Source organism: Corvus cornix, chromosome 7 (assembly GCF_000738735.6).
Source record: "Corvus cornix cornix isolate S_Up_H32 chromosome 7, ASM73873v5, whole genome shotgun sequence".
NCBI lineage: Eukaryota > Metazoa > Chordata > Aves > Passeriformes > Corvidae > Corvus > Corvus cornix.
The window spans coordinates 26,419,816-26,447,044 of NC_046337.1; the positions used below are offsets into that span (position 1 = coordinate 26,419,816).

At 38.7% G+C, this 27,229-nt stretch overlaps 3 protein-coding genes across 17 annotated transcripts in view; 1 reads left to right on the forward strand and 2 right to left on the reverse strand.

The window, feature by feature from the left end:
• DYTN (dystrotelin) overlaps positions 1-4,621 on the reverse strand; it is a 77,164-nt gene extending 72,543 nt beyond the window's left edge. For 6 of the 10 annotated variants that reach the window (XR_002047191.3, XM_019290257.3, XM_019290256.3 and 3 more), the window contains exons 1-2: positions 2,834-2,916; positions 745-819 (exon numbers count right to left, since the gene is read on the reverse strand). Coding sequence is in view for 8 of the 10 variants with exons in the window: in XM_019290257.3 (XP_019145802.1) it covers positions 745-819; positions 2,834-2,879 (121 nt within the window). In the remaining 2 variants the exon portion in view is untranslated. Of the gene's footprint in view, positions 1-74; positions 132-744; positions 820-2,833; positions 2,917-4,532 lie in introns of those variants that run through there. The other 4 variants (XM_010406651.4, XM_010406655.4, XM_019290260.2 and 1 more) reach the window with 4 other exon arrangements.
• Positions 4,622-5,714: 1,093 nt separating this feature from the next.
• On the reverse strand, positions 5,715-16,306 carry MDH1B (malate dehydrogenase 1B). 5 transcript variants are annotated; one of them, XM_039554909.1, is made up of 9 exons: positions 16,234-16,306; positions 15,520-15,632; positions 14,441-14,572; positions 14,150-14,292; positions 12,987-13,489; positions 11,883-12,024; positions 10,755-10,918; positions 9,529-9,668; positions 5,715-8,836 (listed from the first exon to the last, which is right to left on the reverse strand). In XM_039554909.1, the coding sequence occupies exons 1-9, from the start codon at positions 16,253-16,255 to the stop codon at positions 8,780-8,782; spliced, it is 1,416 nt and encodes a 471-aa protein (XP_039410843.1). In that variant the 5' UTR covers positions 16,256-16,306; the 3' UTR covers positions 5,715-8,779. The 5 variants fall into 5 exon arrangements, with proteins under 5 accessions (XP_039410843.1, XP_039410842.1, XP_010404961.1 ...); XM_039554908.1 differs by having other exon boundaries at positions 14,441-14,575; XM_010406659.4 differs by lacking the exon at positions 16,234-16,306 and having other exon boundaries at positions 15,520-16,227.
• Positions 16,307-16,346: 40 nt separating this feature from the next.
• On the forward strand, positions 16,347-27,174 carry FASTKD2 (FAST kinase domains 2). Of its 2 annotated transcripts, none has more exons than XM_039554906.1 (12): positions 16,347-16,409; positions 17,027-17,794; positions 18,202-18,305; positions 19,730-19,838; positions 21,190-21,313; positions 22,448-22,587; positions 22,875-23,047; positions 23,432-23,595; positions 24,191-24,409; positions 25,339-25,423; positions 26,453-26,567; positions 27,027-27,174. In XM_039554906.1, exons 2-12 carry the CDS (start codon positions 17,135-17,137, stop codon positions 27,144-27,146), a joined length of 2,013 nt encoding a protein of 670 aa, XP_039410840.1. In that variant the 5' UTR covers positions 16,347-16,409; positions 17,027-17,134; the 3' UTR covers positions 27,147-27,174. The 2 variants fall into 2 exon arrangements, with proteins under 2 accessions (XP_039410840.1, XP_010404947.1); XM_010406645.3 differs by lacking the exon at positions 16,347-16,409 and adding an exon at positions 16,424-16,809.
• Positions 27,175-27,229: the final 55 nt, after the last annotated feature.

Below are 27,229 nucleotides of genomic sequence, written 5' to 3' on the forward strand. Positions count from 1 at the left end.
GACCATGATAAATATATTCATAGAAGAGCATCCCCAAATGAAAAAAATATGTCCAAGGCCAACAAACTAGTTACCTTCTCTGTGCTACCATGAAGACCTCACTTGCAATATTGGGCATTTTCAGCAACAGACTGTTTCAAATGGAAAATTCAAGATTTCAATGAAATTTAGCTCAATATGGAATTTACATCCAGTAATTTCAAAGTGAGCTAGGTGACCAGGACTTTGTTGCACAACTCTTTGCCTGCAGTGAATTCTCACTCACTTCAAAGACAGGAGGGAGAATGAATACTAACCAGGAGTTTTCTGGTCTATTGTATTTTATTTTGCTCTCATTAATTCCTATAGTCCAGTCAATGCATTTTCAATAAGCTATTATTATTTCCAATAAATCAGCTCCTAAGAAACACATTAGAATTTGACTATTCATGAGCATAATAATATACAGATAAAGATTAATAATTGTCAGTGATGTGTACATAGCAGTGTTTCAGATTGTGAAAATAATTTGATTCTCCCATAATTTTAGAATTTCACTAATGTATTTCCATCGACATTCAAAAGGGAAAAAAAGCAATTTGTGTATGAAGCACTATCTAGATCTTACGTGTTCATAGTGCATTCTGAAATTCTAAGGTGGAAAATGAGAGAGCAAAGTAGCATAATAACTCATGGTGACAGCAACACAAATTTTATGCAGATTCTCCTCCCTGTAAAAGGACAGGGTTCTCTTTGGCTACTAACACTGGCAAAGACTTTGTACTGAGCGTAGTTTTAGGGCTGTTCTGTATACGGAGCTCTGAACATCATTGAAGGTCTCTGTGAAAGAAAACAAACACACATTCAATAGAATGGTTCATTCAAAACTAACTAAAAATCAAACCAACCAAATTTGGAGTTGATCAAAACTCTGAAGGAAAATTTGGGGGGAAAAAAAAAGAGAAGAAAAAGAAAGCATTTTCTTTTTTTTCAAATAACTTTGTGGGGGAACAGTCCTCTTTTAAACAGTGACACGACCCTTCTTTGGGAATCAAGTTTATTCATGGAGCAGAACAAGGGTTATGAGGTTACGCACTGCACATACTTTTAGCCAAGATCATAAAGAAATAGTATGTCTTCAGGCAAACAGGTTTTTTGATCAGAGATGCTCTTCTACAAGGAACAGTTTGTCAGTCTGCACAGCAGGGTTATTGTTTTGGATGCATATTGTTTCAAGCACTAAACAAATCTGTCAAGATCAACATGTGGGGACACTTGCAGAAGAAGACAAGCCATTTACCAGAGCAAATGACTGTTGACATCTCTGTTTAGCAAACTCACTCAATCTGCTTGACTAAATCCCATATCATTATATCCTTATATGAGTTCAGTTTATTTCTTTCACGTCACTAAAGGATGTTTTTCTGAGTGGAAAGTAAGAGATGCTGACCATGACCTATACCTGATACTTTACACACATACCTAGAACTTCAAGACCAAAAAAAAAAGGCTTGTTCACTAAACTTCAGAAACTAGAAAGGGATTTATCAGTTATCCTCCTGTCCTCAGAGACTCTTTCTCCCTGTACTTCAGAGACGAGTTACACACACTAGATTAAGGTTAAAGATAAGCAACAAATATGTATAAACGAGTAGAAATAACTTACAAAATACTTTACCTGTTTGGTCTGGAAACGAGCCAATCTGTGTGCAATGGTTTCCAACACATACACCAGATTAATATTAATAGCCAGCAAATTATGGGCTCTGTTGGTTCCCAGATGCTATCTAAGCTATAGAAAGATGCCAGTAACTGCTATACCATCTGTTTAGTCCTGCTCTTGTCATACTATGTTTTGTGATATTATTTGGAGATGTAGAGTAGCATGTCATACAATGTGAAAAATGAGTTTTGACTTCCACGCATCATCAGTTCTCCTTCCTCAATAAACTGATCCAAAGCCCTTTTGAAAGCAACAGAACAACTCCCCCACAGTTTTCAGTAGGCTATGGATTAAGTTCCAAATGCTTATTTTCAAATACAAATGCTACAAATATGCACATGATCCAACTCAAACACCTTCCATGCACAGGATGATTTTCTAAGTGAAAGGAATCTGTTTCAGTAGCCATCTGCTATTCAATTCAAGTCCACCCTTACAGACAAAATGTGGTCTCAAAGTAGGGCATTCTGTGCCTGTCAAGCACAGTTCCAGAATTAACTTGTGAGGGCACACAAGTAAAATAGCAAAGAAAAAAAATCCCAACTAAAATACAAAGCATTTTAGAATTATTATTGATGAGATGCTATTTAGGGACATCGAAGTCTTTCATTTCTCATGAAGGGGAAGGGAACTTCCCCTCTGGACAGAAAACCAGCATGTAATCATTCTGCTGTAGGTCAAATCTCACCTCAAGAAGCATAAATGCCCTTTGTTAAGAAGCTGACAAAGGAGCTCCTACACACATAGAAGAGTGTGCTGATTCCTGACATCTTCAGCTGGTTACCTGCTATTCTGCATTTTGAGTTGTTAGCTCTGTGGCAGATGAGGTATACACTGAGATTTTGCATTCAAAAAGGGAGTGTATGACCATCCTTCATGTCTATTCCAGAATATGGGAAAAAAATTTAGCATATATTACAAATTAGGGAACATGTGATAATGGCAAGGAAGGTGCCAGGACAGATCCAACAATAAAGGTAGGACATCACAGCTGTGTAATTTGTCATTTACGTGCTACAGCAGAGAGATTCTCAAGGTGGCATGATTTCATTACAATTCAATAGTTTCTGTTCAAAAAGACACAGAAATGCCTTTTGAGAAAAGTTAGGAAAAAATAAGAAAAATCCTTACCCTGCAAGTCTGGATCCATTTGAAATGAACAGATGGCATTAGGCATTCTATAACAAAACAAACCAAAGTGTAAAACCACATATTCTAGACAGAGACATATCGAACCATTCAAATTAAACCTTTTAATCTGAACAATTTACTGGATGCATTTCAGAAATTAAATTAAACAGAATTACATAAAACAAAATAGTTTTGGTGCCACGTGCAGAGAAATGCCAGCAAATTGCAAGCTCTCTCCACAGCACAAAATAGGAGTAATTCGAGTAACTGCAAAATTGTAGCAGGGCAGAACCAATCCTCAAAACAGTTTTAAGTACAGAAAATGGGATCTTTCAATGTTAAGAGTCCGGTGTTCACATGCAGGATTACTACATGATCCATAGTGTACAATTTCAGGGCACAGAGGGCATATCTTTACACCAGACTCTTCCCAAGATTAATTGATTGCAATTACTCACACGTATTTTCTAAAATTTTCAACCAGAACTAAAGTTTTTAGGCTGAGCTGACATTCTTTCTTATTGAGCTGATAAGGAAGGGGAAAAGGAAACTTAACCATGAATCTACTTGTTTAAACAACTCTGAAAGCAAAAGTAGTTATGTCCCTGTAATAATGGAAACTGAATGTCTCCCCTCAGGATTTATTCCACTAATGCTCTAAACTACATTATATCTCCAAACACAGAAATATAAATACGAATTAACTGTAGTAACTATCTTTCAGTTAACACTGCAGTTGCACAACACTAGGTATAATGGATCTAAGTCACACAAGATTCCAAAGGCCATCTGTATGACTTATTGTGGAGAAAAAAGGGAAAGTTTGCTAAAATAAATAAAAATTAGATAGTTGGAAATGATCTAAACCTTAAATAATAAATTTGGTGTTAAATCTGAACTTAAACAAATGTTCACATCTTACATTTTTTCAGTGAGAATCATTGATCATTTGTCATAAACATGACAGAACACTGGTCAATTATAAAGCATAAATATTCAATGATCTAAAATTATTGAGTCTACCATAAATATGCTTCTCACCATTTTAACTAGTGAAAGCTGCAACTTTGTGCTTCAGTCCCTAAATTTCAGTCATAACCTAAATTTAGATATTTAAAATACTGGGACACAGATTTGCTTTAATAGTCTTTTTCATTCAAGACTACAATGCCACAGTTTTTACCGAAGTCCTTCTTTGAAAGAAATACCACTATGTTTCTTTTCCACTATTCTATTTTCCTCCTTACTAAGGGTTCTGCAAGACTACAGCTCTGTCCAGCATTTACACAGGCATGTAACTTTGCCTATAGATATTCATATGCAATATATATGAAAATATTACACAATTGCTCCAAAAATAGCTGCAGTAGTAGATTTCCCTGCATAGCTTGACAGAAAAGTCCATATATGGAAATCAATGAAATCAGAAGATGCTGAGCAATGAATTAAACATAAGTGTTTAGTGAAAGCTACATGTAGCAAACTAGAAGGTAGACTTACAAACACACAGCTTGCTTCCTTTTTTTTCTCTGTACCAGAGGTACATAAAATAAAGAAAGTGGATGGGATGAATGTAAAAATATCCAGGTTAAACTCACTTAAATTAGAACTCATTAGAATTTGCTCACTCAAATAAGAACAGATCCACTGACTTACTGAGTTATACAGCATGCATAACCTATGAGTGCTCGATACTTACTGTAAGATGAGAAGATCTCTACCCAGCGCAGCACAATGTCAAACATTTAAATTACCCATATGGAAAAACACTCTATAGTCTTGTACTAGGGTATTCATGGTCTCAAAGTTAAGCATGTGTTTATGTGTTTTACCAAACTGGCCATCATTGCACATCATCATATCTGTGAACCCTCCCTCCAGAAAGTTACAAAAGACATTATTAATGTATGTACAGGCTACATTTTCATATACAAAACTCTGTGAACAGTTCAGATCTTGATTGCAGTAGGACTGCCCGGGTGAAACGAGGAGAATCTACTTTAGCATTAGCACATGAACACAATATGAAAGTTGAAGCCCATGAAATCTGAAGTAACTTTGCTTACTGATACACTATTTCAGCCTGTGTGCTATATTTCAGTTACTTGTGCACTTTAATGATGAAAACCACTTAAGAAAACAAACAAAAATTAAAATTATGTACACGTGTACAGGAAATAAATTGTTACAGTTATAAACCCTGGTCCCATTAACAGGAATACTCCTATGTGGAGAACAAGGGTAGCCTTTTTCTTGAATCTTAGTGGAATGTGAAAGAAAAGTAACATTTAATTACTTGTATGTACTTTGCTTACCTTACAGGTTCTCAGAATATGTACTTGAGCAAATAAAATGCATTTTGAAGCATGCTACATAATTAAATTAAAGTACAGAGAAAGACAAGCCACATGAAGTAAGGCAGAAACCTCCCAATAGATCAATTGACTTGATCACAGAGACTTTTCTTCTTTTGAAATCAGACAACATATGATCAACATTTTAAATACGCATAAAAGAACCTACAATTACTTTTGTTTCCTGTGAAGGGTGAAAACATTCTATGTTTTGTTCAAAGGCCAAAATGATTGTCTCCTCTTAAATACAGTAGCTGCACTTACCTTCCTCTCATTACTTACTAAAGGTCCAGAAGTCAGATGACATCGCCAGAGAAGTCCAGTAGTTTTACAGCACTTAAAAGTTGACTTCAAGACACAGTTTCAAAGGTTTTGCTTTTAAATAAAAGCTGCTCACAAAAAATGCCTAGCAAAGGCCCAGATCAAAGTATCAGGTAATTGTCTAAGCAGTCAAAACAGAGAACACTAATTAATTAGTAATAAATATCCTGAATTATTAAAGATAAAACTTCTTTGATCTTTGTTTCAAAGCTTTTTTTTTTTTTTTTTAATGGTTGGAGTGCAGTATTTCTAAATTGAGGGGCCTTTACTAAGAATCTCCCCGTTGCTGAGAAACAGTGTTGCTATAGAGACTGAAAATGAGGTGGAAGCTGACACAGTAATGCAGAAAGCACAGTGTGCTGTAACAAAGAGTTGGGGCAGCTGTACAAAGAAGAAAAACAGTAAGCCCTAGTGGTAAAGTCCTAGAATAAGAATTGTTCAGACCCACCAGAAAGCTCTTCAGTACACCCAAATGCTAGGGTTTATGAGGAATCTATATATAACATTGTAAGACACACATTTAGCTTAAAGCCCTTTTTCAAAAATTTTTCAACAGTTACTTTAACATCAGGTAGTAGGAGTCATCAATACCATGAATATCCTGTATACATAACATAGTAACTTGTGAAAACATGTGTACCAGCAATTGCTTATTACTTACAGAAAACCCAAACTTAGTGATGACTAAGTCAATCACTGTGTTACAACTGCAACCAGCTTTGAATATGTTACCATATTTTAGCTTTCCTATTATTTTTATTCTTTCTTTCTCTCCTAAGCAAAAGCTAGGAAAAGAAACTTTTCCATTCACTTATGCTTCCATGAGGAAAGACCTGAATCTCCCTGCAGACCACTAGACAAATCCAGTTAGAATAATTTAGGACACATGAGACATCCCAAACAGTTTTTTCTTTCTACTCTCAGCCTCTGAGAAGAAAGGTTTCCAGCTGGTGACTCAGAAGCCAGATAAGCCTACTAAGACATTGCAGGAACAGTTATTTTCCCTCTCATTAACAGCTGTGCACTGTTGGTGCATGAACTGCAGCTTGTTTGAACTATCTCTGCAGGAAGAATAAAATAATTCAAAGAGTAAGACTGCTAAAGCCTATTCATATAGAAAAAGCCCAAATGTAAATACACATTAGGGAAGCTAACTTTTCCTCTTCTGTCTTGGAGAAGGAGTTGTAGAAAAAACAGGTATTTTGTAGAGATTACTGGTAGCATCTCTCCCTGCTATGTTCTCCTGAGACATCTACCTCCAGATGCTCCTCAGAAACTCAGCCAATCTTCTGTGCATATACTACTGGAAACTAATTCCCTGGAGACCACTTCCACATGAAATGAATGATTCCTAACCCCTTTCTTCAAGACTCTTTACAACACCTGCCTCTACAATTTCCATGTGAACTCTTCCATGAAGATACTTATAATAATATCTCAGTTCCTCTAAACGTTGCTTCTCCCATATACACCCCACATAAACCCCCACATTCTTCCAGATCCCTTGTGACAACCCAGCTTCCTGAGCTCCTCTTTCTAAGACCAGTGAGACATCCCTCCTAGTCCTGTCCTAACCAGCCAGTAACTTCTCTTGGTTTCCTCATATAAGAAGTCTACCCCTATTCAGAGCTTGAACCTCCATTCGAACAGAAATAAAGAACTTATTGCAAGTATATGTAACTGATTCAAAGAACAGGAAGCTTTCTATTTTGCTTTAAACATATCTGATAAAAAGTTAGCGAGTACAGTAACATTTCATTAACACAGTTTCCATCATTTAAGACACCAAAGACATGCAAGTGAAAGCGGTTCCTCAACAATTCTGTTGAAACAAGAATTTAATTACATTTGACTTAAAACACGAGTATTCCCTTGAAACTCATGCAATAAATTAAAAAAACATGGAAACAAAGATAATCTTGTCACTAAGGAGATGTATGAACTTATGTTTTTGTGTTAAAAGTCCTTTTTGCCCAAGAAGATATTTTATTACAAAAGTACTGTGCTTCAGTACCTCTGAAAAAAAAAATTTGGAATTATAAAATTGCTACTCTGTATGTGACAATCCTGCTCAAAATCTTCACATGAACATTTTAGGCATTAAAGCACATTTTTGCAATAGTTTTTTGGTCTGAAGAAATAAGTTGTTGGATGCAAATGAAATCCTAGACTCATTAAAATCAGAAGGAATTTTACTTTGGTCTAGAGGTTAAAAATGTTATATTCACACTGGCTTTGAAATATTTGAAATTATTTCAAATATTTATTGAATATTTATATGACTATTCATATTTATATGAATAACCGAAAAATCTAGAGATTTCCTGGTTTGGTTTTTTTTTTTAATGAGGAAGATACTGCAAAAACTACAGCAATGCTTTCTTTGTAGTTTGCTCTTTTGAGCAATGGAAACCTTATTTTAATATGGGAATTGCCAGCATTTTCTCCTCCAGACAACTCTAGAATGTCTCTAAAGTGACTCAGTAGGCAAGGTTTCCATTTCTGTCAAAAAAAGCAAAAACATGAGCTATTTTTGCTAGCCTCCTAGAATACTTCCACATGCAAGGAGAGAAGCAGGGCACTTTGGGAATACTTGAACACCTGATACTAATGTCACAAGAGAAGGCCACAACCAAGCACAACACTGCTAGCAGTGGTAAGGCCTCTGCTTAGCATTTAACGCTGACACAAGAGGAATGGAACAGCTCTATAGAACAGCAGTGCCATACAAGTAGAGAGCAGACAGGGAAGGACACTTACCACACTTACCTAATTGGGAATCCCCCATCTGGGTTAAACAAGGTCATGATTAGCCAAATAATGAAACTCTGCATTCAGCAGGAATATCTTATTGTGTCTGTAGCCCTTTCCCAAGAAACAAGCATGGATAACCAAAAGGCTCTGTACTCAGAAGAGGCTCTAGGCATCAGCTCCAAACTTTCCCCATTCTTCAGCCTGCCCTTAATGGAGAAGAACAGTTCATAGTACAGAAAGGGCTGATATAAAAGTAGTGGAAACAATCTGAAGGAAGGGGGAAAGAAAACAAACCAGGGAAAAGGTCTGTAGGAATGAAAACTAGGAAGAAATGACTTGAACATTAGAAAAGTGCAGGAATTTCACAACCTGAAAATGGAGAAAAAGTGAAAAAACAAAACTAAAACATGCTTTAGTGTTCATCTGTTATTTTTCTGATGAAGGAGGACAGAGAACTTGAAAAGCAAATTAAATAGGAAAAGCAGCACAGAAACACTTGGGAGAAGATGTGGAGTTTTTATTCTGCTTCATATGGATGCATTTCGCTTATTTCCTTTAGTGCAACGAGCTTTTCCTAAATGGAAAAAAAAGCACTTTTAATATCACCCATTCTTTTAATCTGCTATAATTTCTAGCACAAACTTAAAATATGTTAAAACAAAATAATTCTTATACATTACTAGTATGACTGAAGATCACAAAATCTGATTAAAGCTAGAATGTAGAGTTTGGGACCAGTCTTTTTTAATATTTCAGTAGTATAAATAGTTTCTTTTTGCCTCACTAAGTGACAAGAAGGTTATGATTAAATTAGTGCTCAATGATTTTGTATTTTCTGAAAAATCCCTAATTCCAGTAAGGTCTGACCTTCATTCATGCAGAGTCACAGCCATAAAAATGCCAAAACATACATCTTCTGGCATAGAAATATTCTGAATACCACATAAGCAAAATCAGCACAAAATGTGGAAATATTAAATTAAAGGTAATATTTCTGTTTTGCAAAAGCCTGCAGAACTTTGGAGTGCAAATTCTATACTTACATAAGTAAACTTATTTTATCATCTCCTTTTTGGCAGAAGAAATGTCTGTTCATCTCAATACACAAATACTACCTTACACTTATAAATACCCGGTCTCTACCATGCATAAGTGCATGTGTGCAGTTTGTACATCTAACACTTAAACGTCTCAGTGTTCAAAGTTGCATCACAACATGCCCATAGGTGGCAGAATGGGCATACACGAGACTCAAGAAATCCTCACCTGAACCAGCTCGTGGGATAAGCGTCCCAGAACTTTTTGGGTTGTTTCATTAATTTCTACTTCTGTCACGACTTCCCAGTTACCATTCTGGAACCTCACTGGCATAGAGAAGACAATTCCTTCAGGAACGCAAAACTGACCTGAACAAGAGGGGGACAAAATGACAAAACATGTTATTTCTGATTACATCCTCACCAGTGTTGACATTAAGTCCTACAGACCTGCAGAAGTCTGCAACTGCAAGATCTCATTATAAATGGAGACTGCCTTTTTCAATCTACAACTCAAAAATGAAAGTCCCTTTTACTGTAACTTTGTCCTTTAGTTAGATGTACATGAATCATAGCATCAGACAGGTTTGGGCTGCAAGAGACCTTTAAAGGTCTCTAGTACAACCCTCCTGCCATGGGCAGGGACATATTCAAATGTGTCTGAGACCCATCGAACTTGACCTTGAATGCTTCTAGGGTTGGGGCATCTTCCACCTTTCTGGGCAGCCTGTTCCAGTGTTTTACCATACTCATTGTAAAAATCTAATCTAATTTGACCCTCCTTCACTTTAAATCCATTACCCCTTGACCTATTGCAACAGGCCCTGCTAAAACGTTTGTCCCCATCTTTCTCATAAGAACTTTTAAGCACTGGAAGGTGCCATAAGGTCTCCCCAGAGCCTTCTCTTCTCCAGGCTGAACAACCTCAACTGTCTCAGCCTATTTTCATGAGAGGTGTTCATCCCCATGATGATTTTGTCTGGCCCTCCTCTGGACCATCTCCAACAGGTGTCTTTCCTGTGTAGTAACACAACTGCTGGATCGGTTGTACATCTTAAAAAAGGGGGAAAATTATTTATTTCATAAGGGTTAAATGGCTGCTGTGAAATATTCCATTTATTGGTTCACATAACTACACAAGAAGTATAGCCTAGGCTCTAAGAGATATAAAGAGTTCTTGCACAAAACACACACATCAGAAAAGCACTTTAACTAAAAAACTAAGAGATCATCTGCAAAAAGACAATATTAACCTAAGAGATGCCTGTAAAAAGTGAGTATCATCTGTTAGATTTTGAAGCTCTTATCATGAAACAAACTCTTAGCCTCATGACTTGTTTAACAAGTTTTTATTAAATTAAAAATATTGATTAAAAAATAACATTATAGATAGGGGAAAGCTATTATATGCAGGGTAAAGCTACAAGAGAACATGTGAAGCAAAAATAGATTTACCTTCACTAAGTATTCCCACAGAAATGATCTCCTCAGAAGGAGAGCCATGGTACCAGTATCGCAGTACAGTGGCTACTGCATGAGCAGGTAACATTCCTGTACAACGAGACACCCGGGAACTCAGTGTACTCTGTGCAGATAGGAATTCTGAATGGATCCATTCCCTACCAACAAAAAAATGGGGAAAAAGGGATGAAAAACTAAGATGACTGCAGGAAGAGTAGTGTCCTAGGGAAAAAAGAACTAAACATGAGGAAAGAAAATAGTCAACACTTACTCAAACTTCGCTGCTGAAGGCATGGCATTTACAGACAGAGAAAAAAAAATGGTCCAACAAAAAGTAGCTTAAAAAGTAACAACAAGTACTACTTTTCTATGAAAGTTAGGTCATTTACTCAAGTAAAAACCTCAATTATCATTGTAATTTGTATTCTGTGTAACTTAGTATTTTATATGTAATTTATATATTACTGTCTTATGTAAGAACCCAGCCATGAACCATGTGAGGCTCAGTACAAGCATAGAACAAAAGAAATGTCTGCTCTCCAGTAAATGCAGTCTAGACCAGAGTGGGAGCTCCAGATAGCCAGGCCTGGGTGTATGTCACACCTGCAGCCCTCTCACTGCACCCACCCTTTCTCTGCTACTCTTCTTTACACAGGAAGCTATCTAGCTGCCAGGTATCCTTTTCACATATGTTAACAAATCATCCGTTTTGGGAAACTGACACATTAATATGCTCAGGCCTATTCCATGTAATTCAGGTACAAGTATCTGTTTAATACTATTTCAAAGTTTCTTCATGTAAACTAGACATCTAAGTCTGGACTTTCATTACTTCTTATAAACTGCTCATGATAGAAGAGAAACCCACTTAAAATGTAGGAAAAATATAGTTATAAACAAAGTTGGCAGGAGAGTCAGAACTATGTACAGCACTAGGAATGACTCAACTTCTTTTGCAGATGGAGTACCTCAACTTGTGTTTTCCTTTATGTATAGTGCCAATTGGTAAAGACAAATCTTGAAAACAAAAACCTTTCTTGATGCTTTATTACACGGTTCAGATAAACATGGATTAAAAGCAGTTATTTAATTTTACTTTAAAGAAATAAATCTGTACTGTACCTATCATAAATCATATTCAACAAAGGACGTTGAAAATTAGCAGGGCCCCAAATAGCACAGTCATATCCATAAAGTTTTGCATGTGACAAATCAATGTAGTTAGAGCCAGTAATATTGCCCCAAACAATCACATCTTTAACTCCTGTAACAAAGGAAAATACATAGATTAGTGAAGAGACAAATACTTTCAGAAAAATAGGCTTCAGAAATCCCTTTCAAGATGAATTACTCAAATCAGTGCCCTGCCTTGCTACCAGAAATTATTTGATCTGAAAAATGCAACCAAGTTCTCCATAACATATGAAACCTCATCACAAGCTGAAAAAGGAACTTTAATTTATATCATGTTACTGTAAATAATAGACAAAATCTAGTAAATACTCAACTCTTAAAAACAGTAACAAATCATATTGCAAACATACAGCAATGTTCCTTTTAAAATCCTATAAAAACAAATACATAAACAATAAAAACATTCATTAAAAAAATAAAAACTACCTGCTTCGGTGCAAAGGGATTTTTTCAAATAACCTGCTGATAGGCTATTCAGCCTATTAACTTGCTTTTCTATTTTATTAGACGCCAAAATATCTAGACTTGTCATCAATGACCAGTTCTACCTATGCAACACTTACAGAATACTGATGCTGAGCACTGTCAGAGCACACCTTTGCTATGCAGTGCAGAACTGTGCAAATATAACCAAGCTATAACAACTGACCTGAGAATGAAAATTAATTAACCTCAAAAAAATACTACAACACAGTTCTACTTTACTCTCATTATCTGCACAGCATTATGTTGTCATGTTTATTCATAGCTCCAAAATAACAATGCATTACAAAGTGCAAATGCAATCTTGAAGTCCTAGCTCCCAATCTGCAACACAACTGTCCTCCTTAGCATATTTCCAGCATGAAATACACACCAGAGTGGCAGGGCTGCATCCTGGAGCAAGCAAAAGACACCCTGGCATTCTGTACAGCCACGAAATTCAGTGGGTGCACCACTGTGCATTTCTGCATGCACGTCAGTTGTGTTCTGGAATGAAATATGTACTCCCAAAGGTGCGCTGAATTCCCCAAATGCCACATAAACATTCACCTGCTGTGTTCATATTCAGCTTCCTGGCCAGCATGGCTTTAGCTGCACTTTCCCAGGATGTCGCAATGGCAATGATATTTTCAGGCCTAATGGATGGGCCATACGTCCTTAACATCATTGCCTTAAGGTTTGCAAAGGTTTTTCCTGATGAAATTACTTTGACCTCACTCTTGGCATTCTTCTCAATCAGGGGAGCATACACTTGGCAGATCTCACTCACTTCTCTGATGTAGTTCTCAAGGGATTGGACTTCAAGGTTCAAGAGGACATCATCAAGAACAATGATAATATCAGCATCAATAAAAGCCTGATCTATGTTTGTGTGCTCCGAAATACTGCGGAGGAGTGGGAACGCCATGTCTTCAGCTTCCATTACAATACTGTGAAGAATTTCCTTAAACTGGTCAGTGTCAAGCAAATGGATACTGATTTCTGTGGTCATCCCAAACACTTCTCCACTTGCCAACAGAGGGATCAGATGATAACAGATTGGAACTGATGCACTGATAAGAGAGTATGTAGAAAAGTTACATTAACAAGGAACCACTGCTGCTTTGAAAGTATTACATAAACACAAAGGTGTTTATTTTGTACTTGATTACATTTAAAGATATCATTAGCTTGGATCCTTTACTGTTCCTTTTGTCATTTTAACAGGTTAAGAATTAAAACAGTTGGGTCCTCCTTTCATTTGAAGGCTTTTCCATCCTGTGCATTTCACTCAATGCTGTAACTTAAAAATTGATGTCTTTATAGAACCACAAATTTTTAAGGTGCTCTATTAAGATTACTAGAAATACAGGAATTTCTAAAGGTAAAGATGCAAGAGATTTTACCTACTTTAATATTTCCAATAACATTTAATGCAAGATGGTTGCACTACAAAATTTCTAGCTTATTTTGTAAATACTTGCTTTTTCCCTAAACTGATCTGAGGTCTAAATGATGCCTGTTCACACCCCTCATTTGAACTGGTGTAAAATGTAACAAAAGCATAAATTATTTCTAATTTGCTCATAGTGAGGGGTGCAGAACTCAAGTCAAATAATCAAATTACAGGGATTTGTGCTTAACTTCAGATGGTTACACCCGTCATACGTGATAGGAAAAAGTGCCTTCTTCTGAACTGAGTAAAAGTTCACAGATACTCTCTCCACTCTCACCTGGTGATCCAGATCTGCACAGGTTTGATAAGACTTTTAATCTCTTCATCCTCTTTTACAATTTCAAGATGCGCCTGCAGGTTCTCCTCAGCAATGTCTAACATTTCCTCACTCAGCATCATTGAAGTGATGCCATAATACTGCTAAGAACAAAAAGATGATCTCTAATCAAATGGCAGCCCAAACCCATCAAAGTAACATTAACAATAGCTTTATTTTACATTTGAAGGAGGGAAAAGGAACAACAATGTTGTAAAACATGGGCTTATAGTATTAAAGGCAGCTTATTACCTGAGCATATTCCAGAAAATCATTAAGTCCTCCCAGAAGCTGACCCTTCCCTCCACGGTCCAACAGTTCTCTCCAAATGATAGGAGACTGACTGTGTTCCCATCCATTTGTTTCACGAATGTCATGGAGCCACTGCTGATGTAAACATCCCCACCAGATGTTTTAATACTTCACATTTGATAACATTTAAACAGTACAGTTACAAGCATTCTTACTATTTCCTCTCAATATATGATGACAGGGTGCCTCAGAATGTATGTACCAGTGGGTAAAAAATGGGGGAATAACACAAAGCAAGGTATGGTGATACACTGGGATGGTGCACCTGAAGGTCTTGATTTCACTTAGTTGTCTTAGTGATACAGAAGACAAGCAATGTTGTGAAGCAGCAAGTAATCTGAGGATTCTTACTTAGCCACATTAGGTAAGTAACCTGAAGAGGTCAATTGCTTTTCACTTAACTGCTCCAGTTACTTGGTGGAAGTGTCAAGCAAAATATATGAGGTAATAAATATCATAGTACTGTCTATCTCATGGAATAAGACTGCAGTTTTTTCAGAGCCTTATAGGCAGCATGTCTACAGTGTAAGTACTCAGAAAGGCCCATCCACATTGTAAACAAATATGTAATATTTAACTCCATACTTCCACTGTAATTCAAAGCCCTTGAATGCCATGAAGGCTCTTGACAAGTAAGAACTCTGAAGATATATGTAATCACAGTGAGCAAAAGATTTACAGGCTGAACAGCCATTTATACTTAAAAAAAAAAAAACCAAAAACCAGAAAACCAACCAACCAACCAAAACCACACTGAACTTTTTATTGACATAATACACGTTTAGGCTGGTCCATACTTTGTGCCCATCTTCTGTGGTAAAACTCAGAGAAGTCAGCTGCTCAAAACATTGCAACCTTCCCTCTGGCTGGCTCTCACAGCCAAAGCTGCTTCTGCAGCACCTCTAGCCACATACCAAACCTCTAATAGAAGAGAAGAAGAAATATACTACAGATAAGCACATTTCTTGGTTTGTAGAGCACTGGGGCACCTACCAGCAACTTGACTTACAATCCCTTACCTCCCACTTGTCAGGGTGCTGAGTAATCTTGTGAACCCTGAAGTTGGGCAAGTTAGTCTGGAGATAGTCAGCCAGGAGTTCAGCTTTGGCATAGTAAGGGCAGTTTGCCTTACCTGTGAACATAGCAACAGCAACACAAATGGATGGTTTTGACATTCAGTGATAAGGGCTTAAAAAACCAAACGTTGCTTAATGCGAGCCAGCTAAGGAAGGGTACTTCTGCAGGTGAAACAGGCCCTCGAGCCAGCGTCCAAGGGGCCGAGAAGGCCACCCCTGGGGGGACAGCAACAGAGGGGCTGAAGTGTCACCGACGGTTCATGGGGAGAACGCTGACGCGGGACTGGCGGAGGCCCCGCGCGTGCGGACACGGCTCCCGGAGAGCTGCAAAGACGGGGACGGGGGTGAGCCCGCAGAGAGGGGCGACCGCTGCAAGCACGGCGAGCCCGGGGCCCGGTACAAGCTGCCGCCGCTGCCGGGGCTCTCCTGCCCGGGTCCCAGGTCCCGGTACAAGGTGCTGCCGTCGGGGCTGCCCCGCCAGGGTCCCGGGTCCCGGTACAAGGTGCTGCCGCCGCCGCCGGGGCAGCCCCGCCGGGGTCCCGGGGCCCGGTACAAGGCGCTGCCGCCGCCGCCGGGGCAGCCCCGCCGGGGTCCCGAGTCCCGAGTCCCGGCACAAGGCGCTGCCGCCGGGGCTGCCCGTCCCGGGTCCGCCCTCACCCGCCACCACGAACTTGGCCATGCGCGCGCCGCCCTCGAACGGCCGCTTTGGCGTTACTCCGCAACGCGCCGCGCGACGAGGTAGTTTGTCCCTCGGCACGCGCCGTCCGTCTCGCGAGGCTCGCCGAGAGCTCGCGGGGCAGCGGGCGCCGTGTCCCGCCGGTGCCGCGTGCGAGGTAACAGCAGCGCCGGGAGTCCCGGCCCGGCCCTTCCCCGCCCCTCCCCGCCCGGCGCTATCCCCGCCGTTCCTTCTGCGTGATCCGAGCCGGTGCGAAGCCTCCGAAAGACCTCTGTCCTTTTGTACTGTCCCGCCCTGTTGGGCAGCGCTCCCAGGGCCAGCGGGAAGTGATCCCGGAACCCAGCGGCTTCTCCCCGGCGCCGGCAGAGTGAGCGCCCGCGGGTGTACCGTGAAGGCGGCTTTCCCGTGGGATGGCAGGCAGGCTGGGACAGGCTGGCGGGCGGGATGTTACCCGCTGGTGAAGGTCTGCAGGGACCCTCCAGAGCCCTGTCGGGAGACGCTTGTGCCTGGGGAAACGTCATTTAGGAAAACACTCTGCTTCCCAGCAGAGCTCTCAGGTAGAGCAGCAAAGAGGAGGCAAGAGTTGATGCCCGGGCTGTCCTTGTGCTGAGATGTTTGACTGAAATGTTGGAGACCAAATAAAAGCCTCTCTGCAAACCATTTTCCGGGGATCTTTGATCAAGTCTTCTCCCTTCCTGTAAAAGTGCATAGATTTGGCAATGAAACTGGGGGAAAGTCTGGTAACTAATCCATAATTTTCAATTGTTTTTACAGATGAGTGATCTTGTGCAGTTTCTCCAGAACTGTTTCCACTGGTAGAATGTCACCGGATCCCTTACTTTGAGTTGGTGTTTCAAATCTATTCATGAGGCATTAGCAGAAATGAATAATAAGATAAGTTATTTGTTAAATACTGTTAGATGCGTGCATAGGTACAGTTCTGTGCTCACTCCCAAATCTTCATCCACAACAAGAAAACACATTTTGTGGATTGGCAGATACAGGGATCCCTTGGGAAATGTGAACTTCAGGAAATTACTGTTAAATATTTTGCCTTCTCTGCATGGATCATCTCTTCGATTTCTATCTCAAAAGACAGATGTTTTTAGCACAGGTGCAGAGGCTTTGGTAAGTGAGAAGGCTTCCCAGAGCTCCTTGGAAGTTGAAAAGTTGGATGGTTCTGAGAGCTTCAAACCGAAGCATGTAGAGGATCGCAGTGACCTGTTCTTCACCAGTCTCCGGAAGTGCACCTGTCCTTGCGACGCGCTGGACTTGGCTGCAGAGGCGGCCGTTTCCATTAAGCACTACACAAACTGTTTAACCATGGCCTGGAGGCTCTTCAAAAACCTGTCAGAAGAGCAGCAGCGCTACGAGAAGCAGCTGATCTTTGAGCACCCGGCTTTTGTGAAGCTGTGCCAGCAGCTGCTGCGCGATGCGCGCAGGATGACGCGTGGGGACCTGGTGTTCAGCTTGCACGCCGTGGTGCACCTCGGCGTGCCTCAGAACACGCTCCTGGTCCAGACTTTGGTGAGAGTGTGCCAAGTATGTATGAAAATCCTTTTCCTAAATTTGGGCTGAAACCTCATGGGTAATTCTGGGAGGCTGTGCAGCATCAGAGAGAGTTGGATTATATCCCTGGTTTAGTCTGATGTTCCGTGGAAACAGTTCCCGTAGTTCATTTGTGTGGACTTCTAATTTCCTTAACTTTAGAAACCACTGCTTGATTTCGAATTTAAAAGAGAGGAGAAGTCTCAAAAATCATTACCCTTTCAAATCAACTAAATTTGACTGATGTGAGACCCTGTGGAGTCTCTGCAGGATTAAAGCTTGTAAATTGACTTTTGAGGGGAAAAAAAAAAATGGCAGGTGCAGAGTAAGAGTGGTCAGTTTTTCTTTTCTGAAACTTTTACTGGTTTGAAGTAATCTGACATTGTCAAAACTTTTAACAGGAGAAGCTCAATCAACTTGATAACCGATGCATCTCAGTTTTGGCAACTACTTTGGCAGGGATGGATAAAGACAAGAATGTGAGCGCTCTTCAAGCTGGATTACAGTGAGAAAAATATGTCTTTCATGTGTTCTTCGTATTTAAATGTTGTTTGAATGCATGCCTGTTAGAAATCATCAAGGGTATGTCTGCACATAAAATACATCCTGTGGTGTTAGGATTTAAATGATCACATGAGATAAGAGCTGTGCTAGACAGTGTATTATGGCACTGTCTTTGCAGTTTCAAGGAGGAGGGCTTCCGATGGTAAAGGGTGCTAGACTGGTCCGCAGGGGATTGTGTTCTGACTGCAGCTCCACTAGTGTAGTTTTTTTGTGATGTTGATCGAGTCCTTTCACATATCTATCCCTCTTTTATCTGTATGCAGACAGGAGGTGATGAGACTATCTTACTTAGGGACCTATCTTATTTTTCATGATGAAAAACATTGTTTAACAGCCTGGGAATATTTTCTTTTAGTTTAGTAAGTAAAAATTCAGATGAAGACTAGTTGTATCCAGCAAGTGCCTCTGTGTAGTGATTTACCAGAATAACTTCTTTGGCTGTAGTGAATTTTTTCTGGGCCAGTGTGGTTTGTGTGTGTGACCAATCTGCTCACTCCCATGAGATTGCTTTTATTGAAGCAGTCACAAAACTTGCCATGGATTAGTACTTTTGACCCTGTATCACATTCTGCTTTGAGAAAGTGGAAGTGATACCCAAAAGCCAGGTTCCCCTGGAGGCACAGGTACACAGTTCTTAAAAGCTGGTGGAAAGCAGGCGTCCCATCTACAGTTCTCTGTCTTGATGTCTGGCCCATTTGCAGGGATGAATTTCAGACCAGTGCACTGCCTTTGAAAGTGACACTTCATTTTTTTGTAGGCATATTTACCTGTATAGGTATATTTAAGGGTGGTTCAGACATAACAATTACAGTACCACCCACCAAGCCAGAAAAGGAGGTGCTAAGAGTGCACTTTCATCTTGTGCATATGATCTCTGTGTTACCTCCTTCTGTTCTTGCAGCCCACAGCACTGCTTGTTTGGTTTCATTCCTAACTTGCATCTATTTGTTGTCTGTGTCCATTCTTGAGTTTCCTGTCTGTTTCAGAACTTGCCTGCCCATCAGTGATTTAAAGATAAAAACATGCAATTTTCTTTTTCTGCAGAAGGGTGATAATTCCTTGAGTGCTAATATTTGCACTGTCACATGTGCAGTCTGGTCAGGTGCCCCTGCTGTAAGTGTATCAGCAGCAACATTCATCTATCAGGATTAACATTAAGAAAGCATTTATAATTATTTCCATGTGTAAAATATCTGTGCTGCAGCTACGTCACGTCGAGTTATGCCAACATTTCAAAAAAAAGGAGGTGGAAGAGGAGCAGGGGATTACAGCTTTAACTTGGGGGGTACGTCAGTGAAGAAGAATGGGGCTACTTACCTGTTTCTGCTGGAATGAGAAGAGCTCTTGTGTGTGTTTTTCCATCAGGTTACTAGTGGAGCAGCGCATTTCAAGTATCAGAGACATCTTTATTCTGCAAAACCTGATGAAATGCCTGGGAAAAGATGCTCCAGTTTTTCTGAAAAAGAAATTAGAGGTAAAGTTAGTTGGAGGCTCATTTTTACTCCCACAAAAGCCTATGCTCTTGCATAATTTATAAATTGTGTATGGTTCTTTGCAGACACTGAAAGAGAAAATGTAATAGCACGGTAACTGTATTTGCTATATGCATCATAGTCCAGCTATATCTGTAGGAAGAACTTATATTTGGAGGCTGGTAACAGAAGGAATTGAGGCAGTAAAACATCAGTGCCCTCACCTCTGTGCTGGCCACGTGGTGTTCCGTAGAAGAGCTGACAGGCTGATTCCTCATTCCCTTGCCCAGCCTGTGACTGAAGAGAAGGTGACAGAAAACTGGTCTGTGATGGGGCTGTGTCCAGTAACTGTAGGGGGCTGGAGGACTGGTGGGAGTGAGATGCCAGAACTCCCCAAGCTCATGGTCTTGTTTTTCTGTGTATGTGAAAGGTCTCCTGGGAAGTACAATGGCTGGGAGCAGGCTGCAGGTTTTATGGCAGGGTGTCCTAGGTTTGTGCCCTGATGTAAAAACTCTTTTTGAAATCTTCTTTCAAAGAGGGCCTGCTAGTGTTTTCATCACATAACTAAGGGCTCTGATGTCAGAGTTTGTAATAGCATTCATGAAACGTCATAAACTGAGAGGAAAGTAACATTTGCACTTGTTAACTAAAGGGAGCCCTTAATTTTCTGAGCCCATAGGGTGCTATTTTTTTACAGTGTAACTTCTTATCATAGATGCATTTTGTATTTAACCTCTGATACATATACAATAAAAATACTGTATTTTAATAACCAATATACTTTGTAGTTTCATTTTTAGTGTCATTTATATCAATCTAATTACTGCTTTGATAAATGAAATCTCTCGTGGCATCAGAGCTGACCTTCCCTGCCTCAGTGCACATTTGTAGCTGGGTGTTTGTATTAAATACAGGCCACTCACATACTATTGGATCACTTTGGAGGCTTACAGCTTTCATGCACATGCAAAACCATAATTGGACTACTATGAACTTTTAAGTTAACCCTGTCTGTTTTATTTCTGCTACTTTCTTAAGAGTTGGTAGAAGATATGTATTCACAGTATTTGGAAATGACCTTTACTGAGACTTTTTTCTTTTAAAATAACCAAATGAAGGCAAATTGCTGGCAACTTGTGTATTGACATGTTTCTAGAGCATTTGACCTGCTATAATTGTGTATTAAGAAATCAAGAGTAGATATTTTATGCTTTTACTGTTTCTTGCTTCTTTTTCTTTCATATAAATCTGAACTAAGGACTTTGGGAAAGTTTTGGTGAAAATGTCTTCACCAGAAAGCAATTATAATATACCTGAAGAATGAAGGATTTAATAAACTCTGGTTCACTTTAGATGGCAGTTTTGAGAGAAATAGATGGTTTGACTTTTCCGAATGCTCTGCGTATGTTTTTGGCTCTTGCTGCAATGAATTACTGTTCCCTTCCAATCCTGAATGCCTGCAGTAAAAAGATCCAGGGTAAGAAAAAAATATGTTAATTAAATTTCCCTTCTGTATACCAAATTCCTCCTAATTATTGTCTCATCTCCCTTTTCTGATTTCCTTTAAATCTCAGGAAACATCTTTGTTTTACAGGATATTATAGTTATGTGGAGCCATTTGACAAGCAGCAGGACAGAAAATTACTGATCAATAATAAAAGCAAATAGCTCTTGTCATCTCTGCCCTTCTTAACATTTACCTGATTTGCTATTTTTCTTTACATTTTTCTGTACACAGGATTTAAGAAAAAGAATTTAATTCTAGCAAGGAAAAGAGATTTCAAATAAAATTTTATAACAAATCTGAATTGGAAATTGACAGCTTACAGGATGGATTGGCAACTTGGTGTGATTAGTTGGTAAACTAAAGGGAAAATAGTGTTTCCTTGATTACTGGATTTAATTATTGAGTACTGCTTAATAATTAACCTCATGCTGTAGCCCATAAAAACATTAAATGAAAGCTAATGCTTTCACCTCTCTCCATACCTTTCTAATACATTGCTTAATTATATGTGGTTAGTATGTGTTGATTCATGCTTAAAATATGTAAGAATTTGTGTCTCAGAAAGCATTAAGGTAGCAAAATAGCATTCTTAATAGAAATGACCCAGAAGTGTTGACGCTGCTTGAACAGCCTTTATGTGTCCTGGTTGTTCATACGTGTTAGGACGCAATGTTTAATCGCACATCCTGGCTTCTCCCATGGGACTTTGACCACACTCAGCACACAGGCCAGGTGGCATACGCAGAGGGGACAGTGACTTTCTTCAGCATTTTTTTTAGTGCATGCTGAAAATCAAAAATCCTGGAACAGAAGACATGCTGGGAATACAATCTTCTTGCTTATTTTGTTAATTTGTCCCCTTTTGCTGATTAATGTATTGTAGCTTGATTCTGGCTCAGTTTGGTTTCTTTTGTCTCTCAAGTTTCTTCATGTGTTTTAGTTCAGTTGAGCTTTGCTTAGCTAGTCTCAGTCTTCCACAGTTTCTTATCATATTTTTCCCCTCCTCCATCCCTTAACCAAACTGTTCCCCCAACATCTCAGTGTCTCCAACCTACAGCTCCCATTGCTTTTTATCATTTGTCCTTCTTTGATCTTCTGTTACAGAAAATGTCCATGATGCTCCATTTCGGCAGTTAATTCTCGTTCTGGAAGCTTGTCACACTCTCCAGTACCGTAATGTAAATCTGTTTTCAGCATTAGCAGGCTATGTTAATTCTACTGCCTACCTTTGGGACAAAAGACAGGTAAATTATTTGAGACCAAATAATGTATAGTGGTACTAATAGAGTATCTGATGCTTCTGTCTTAGCTTTCTTCATGTTTGTGCTTGATCTTTGGAGAACAAATTTGTATGAATACCGATCTGATGAAGTTGATAGTTACATTTTTAAAATGCTGTTCTATTTATTGATAAGTAAAGAAACAAAAGTTTGGAAAAATTTGCTTTCATTAAAAAATGTGTTCTATGAAGTCAACAGGTAGGATCAACTTCACTGGTTTTCTTGACTTATAAAGCTATATTTTCTTTTAGATTTTCCTTTTTCTCTCAGCCTGTGAGACACTTGGTTTTCAGCCTACGGAGTTGCTGGAGATTTTTACTGAGAAGGTGACAGAAGACCCTGAATTCCTTAACTTGAAAAACCTTTTGATTGTTCTTCGAGTGTATTCACGACTCAACTATGTTCCCAGAGTCCAGAAGCATCTGTAGGTTTTCATTTAGAGTGCCTGATAAAATGTTATAGTCATTATAGAGTAATGTAGGGCAACTAGTATTTGGTTTCATTTGTGAAAGAGCTCATAATCCTGTTTAATTAATCTGTAAGGTAAATTGCTGTGTCTTTCCACATTTTTTCTGAATATGATTTTTTTTTTCTTTAACTGAAAATAAAGACCTTGGTTCTAGACTGACCAGGCTACTAAATCTGTTGATAGGTAGCTGTATCCTCAAAGTAAGAATCTAGTGTTAGATAACACAAAATACAATGATACAAGATAATAAAGATTTCCAAGTTGTATTTTTGTTTGAAATATGTATTTTATATAGCCTTATTTGTGTTTTGAGATACTTTTCTTGTGCTTTTTGAAAAGGTTTTTTGAGACTCTTCATAGCTGCTTGAATAAGTGCCTGCCTCAGATTTCCAGCACAGAACTGCTGAAGGCAGTGTATTCACTTGGCATCTTAGGATATCTTCCCCACCATGCACTTGATGTGCTGCTGCAAAAGGACAGCAAGGATGAACTTATACTGTCAGGTCAGACCTTACTTTGTCATGTTCTTGTTTTAAACAGGATGTCTGCCTGTGTATGTAATTGGTTGTAACTGTGTTAAAAGATTCAAAATTCAAGAACACAAGCATGATTAATATTAAATTTGAAGTACTCAAGACAAAGTTAATGTAGTGATGGTGATCTGAGTGACCTGGGCCTGCACTAGGGAGTCAGGCTTATTGTCTTGGGCTCCATGGTGGCAACAGTTTAACAGTAGGTGTGCAATTAAATGCGAGAGGTGAAGATGGGATTTGTGCAAATGGTAGAAATGTGTAAGGGACAGGAGTTCTATAGTCAATAGATGTTCAGGCATTTTTAAAAACATAGGAAGTCTTAACCTTTGCAAACTAACTTTAGTACCTGGAATCATGAGTAAAAGTGGGATTTGGAATGCTCTGAGTTATAATAAGGTCCTTGGAATGGTTTGTAGAAGAATTTGGTTTCCACGTTACAATTTTGTACAGCTAGTAGAGTAGTCAAGTCGAGTTTGCTGTACTAGAACAGACTACAAATGATAATAAAATGAAAAATTCTGTGGGATAATACATTGTATGTAATATTTTTTGTAACCTTTTTCAGATGATCTTAAAGAACAAAATGCAGTGATGCTTCGCTGTGTGAAAACATGTATGGAACTTGACAGCCCTTCTTTCACAAAGCCTGCATTTGTGCTGACTGAGAATTCATCCTCATTAGTATCTCTTAATCTCAGAAAGGCTCAGGAGGCACTGACAGAACTTCTGGGAGGCGAGAACATGTTCCGGCAAAATGTTCGGCTGCCATACAAATATCATATTGGTATGAAGCTATGTAACTGTCATATTATTTTTAATATGGATTTATAGTCCCCAAAGTAATAAGATGGTAATAAATTTGCATAGGGTGCAAGTGATTAGAAGTTTAACACTTTGAAGATAGTCTTTTAACAAATGATGTCATTGATTGGTGAATCTACTTTTTATGATGCTTCTGTTAAAGTTTTTAATTCCATTTGCTATAACTTTTACATTTTCTCTTGTTTGCAAAATGCTTTGGACTTTTTTTAGGCATCAGCAAGTAGATGTTAATTGTACCTAAATCCAATGTGGCCAACTTCGAGAGAGTTGACATTTTAATACAAATCATGTTAGAAACAAAGTCAAACAGCAGCTGCCTTTTGTCCTCTTTTGTTCTCTTTTGTTCTCTTGTTTCTTCTCTGAAGTTCCGGCTAAGATTTAGGCTCTACTTTCATTTATGAAATGGGATGTGACCTTCTTTTGGTTTCTCTTATGTTTTGATAGTGCCTTTTTTTTTTTTTTTTTTTTTTTGCCAGCCACCTCACCTAGCTTACCAGTTTTTCTGTATTAGTAATAATTTTCTTCCTAAGTATTTCTAAAAAGGAATTGGATTGCAGGAAAATCTGAGTAGGCGTGACAGACTGTGATCAAGAGTCGTTTCTTTAAATGATGATTTCACTCCATAAACTTAAATCTGCAGTTTCCAGAAACAAATTTATTTCTTCTTGAGATGGGCAAGCTATAACTTTCTATTTGTTGCAGGGAGGGAAAAGCTATCAGTAATAATTCAATTATTAAGAGAACAGCAATTAGAAACAGACCAGTGGTGGTGTCTATTAACTTTTTCAAATGAGCTGTTCAATTTGAACAATTTGAACAATTAATGGGTTCAAATGAGAACATTAATTTTAACCTCTTGCAGAGTTAAATGTTTTGTTGTTTTGTTTTCAGATTTTGAAATCAGAATGGATTCAGACAGAAAGAAAGTGCTCCCCATAGTTGCAACTGATGATCATCCTGACTCACGTGTTCAGAGGTGTCTTTTTTTGACTGCATATTTTTTCTAGCAGGCTAGTTTTCTTTGTATGTGTCCCATTCAGTTACTTCTTTGGTTCACTGATTTGCAGAAGCAAAGTAAATAACTCAGTTGTTATCTGTGCTTACTGGAATATGCAGAAGTTGCCATGCCAGCACAGAGCAACAATACGTCCAGCTCGATACCTTCTTCCAACAGAGGCTAACACTTAACATTTCAGAGAAAGAGGCAGGAAACATCACAGTGATCTGATACTCTCTTAATGAATGCAGATAGCAATTTTTTTAAAAGTATTTGTCCAATTAGACATTCAGTTGTTCTCTCAAGTCTCAAAAATTTGCATCTCAGCGGTATGTTATGGCAGTTAATTCAGCTACTGAAATATAATTTGAATAAAAAGGATCATCATATCTACACTTTAGGTGATTAATTTAATCTTGTGTAGAAGAATGACCTCTCAGTAACTGAAGCAGGACATACATCATTTAAGTAATACTTAAGCAGAATTGGGTAACACTTAACATTTGTCTGCTGGATCACTGCACAGCAATGTATTTTGTACAGTTTGCTTTTCAATAAAAGGAGAGCTGGTGAATTGTGTAACAGAAACTCAGTGTTCCAAGGCATTCAGCTTTCCTCACCCTTCCAAGCAGGTTTTTATGGCAGGAAGTGATTCTGAATATCATTAGCAAAGGATCAAAGTAAATGCAGAATCTGTCAAATTAATGGAGAATGTTGAATGATCTATTTCCTTCTCATTGTGGGAGAAGTGGAGATTTAAGTACTTAATTCTGGTGTAGGTATTTGGGTAGATGCTGGTGCCTCTGTGAAGCTCATGGAAGAGAAGAATCAAAATTACTTAAATCTGAAGAAGGAAGAGGATAATGACATTTGTGCAGTCCTGCTATTTGTGCCTACCAGAAAGACATGTTTATTCTGCACTGTTAACAGACATAATTGAGTCGTTGTGTTATAAATTATTATTCTGCATTTATACAGTGAAGTCTTCCCTACTCTTCTTGGTTGCAGGTTGGCTTTTCTGTTTGCTCCTATGTCTGCCTTCTGTCTGGGCACAACACACCCCCAGGGAAAGCTGGCAATGAAGAAGCGGCACCTAAATAAACTGGGCTATCATGTGATTCTGGTAAGAAGAGTCCTGTTACTGTCTCTGTTTTGATCCTGTTATCAGCACAGTGATGAGTATGTTTGGTAGATGAGGCCTTGTTCTACAAAGCATGAAGGTTCACCAGGAATGGGAGGCTTTCTCCAGAGTGGTAATTGTGTATCATTTCTAGTTAGAGGGTAGTGGTGGTGTCACTAAGGGCAAAAGGAGAGGGGAACTCTAAAAGACAAGCTACTACTTACTATTATCAGTAAATAAATAGTTGAGGGGGAAAAAATCAAGCCATGAATTGTTTTGTACCTAAGAAACCTATGTGTCTTTGGCTTATTTCCCTGATTTTTATAGAATAAGTGATTCAGGCGAACTTGTTTTCAGAATACAACAACTTCTGTGGCCTTCTCATCACTGAGCACTTGGTTTGTAGGACAGGGTAGTTTGGACAATAGAAATAATGTACTTTTTCCTTTTCCTTTCTTACAGATCCAGAGCAAGAAGTTTCAGGAAATGACAAAAGAAGATGCGGTTGAGTTTTTGAAAGGAAAAATTTATTCAGAAGATGCTGTATCTTTTCCTGAAGCAACTGTGCAGGATAATAATTAAAATAAACTAAGAGTTTTGGGTCTTCTGATTTCTCTTTTTCCTGTGTAATTACTGTAAGGATTTTAACAGAAGAGATAAATAGT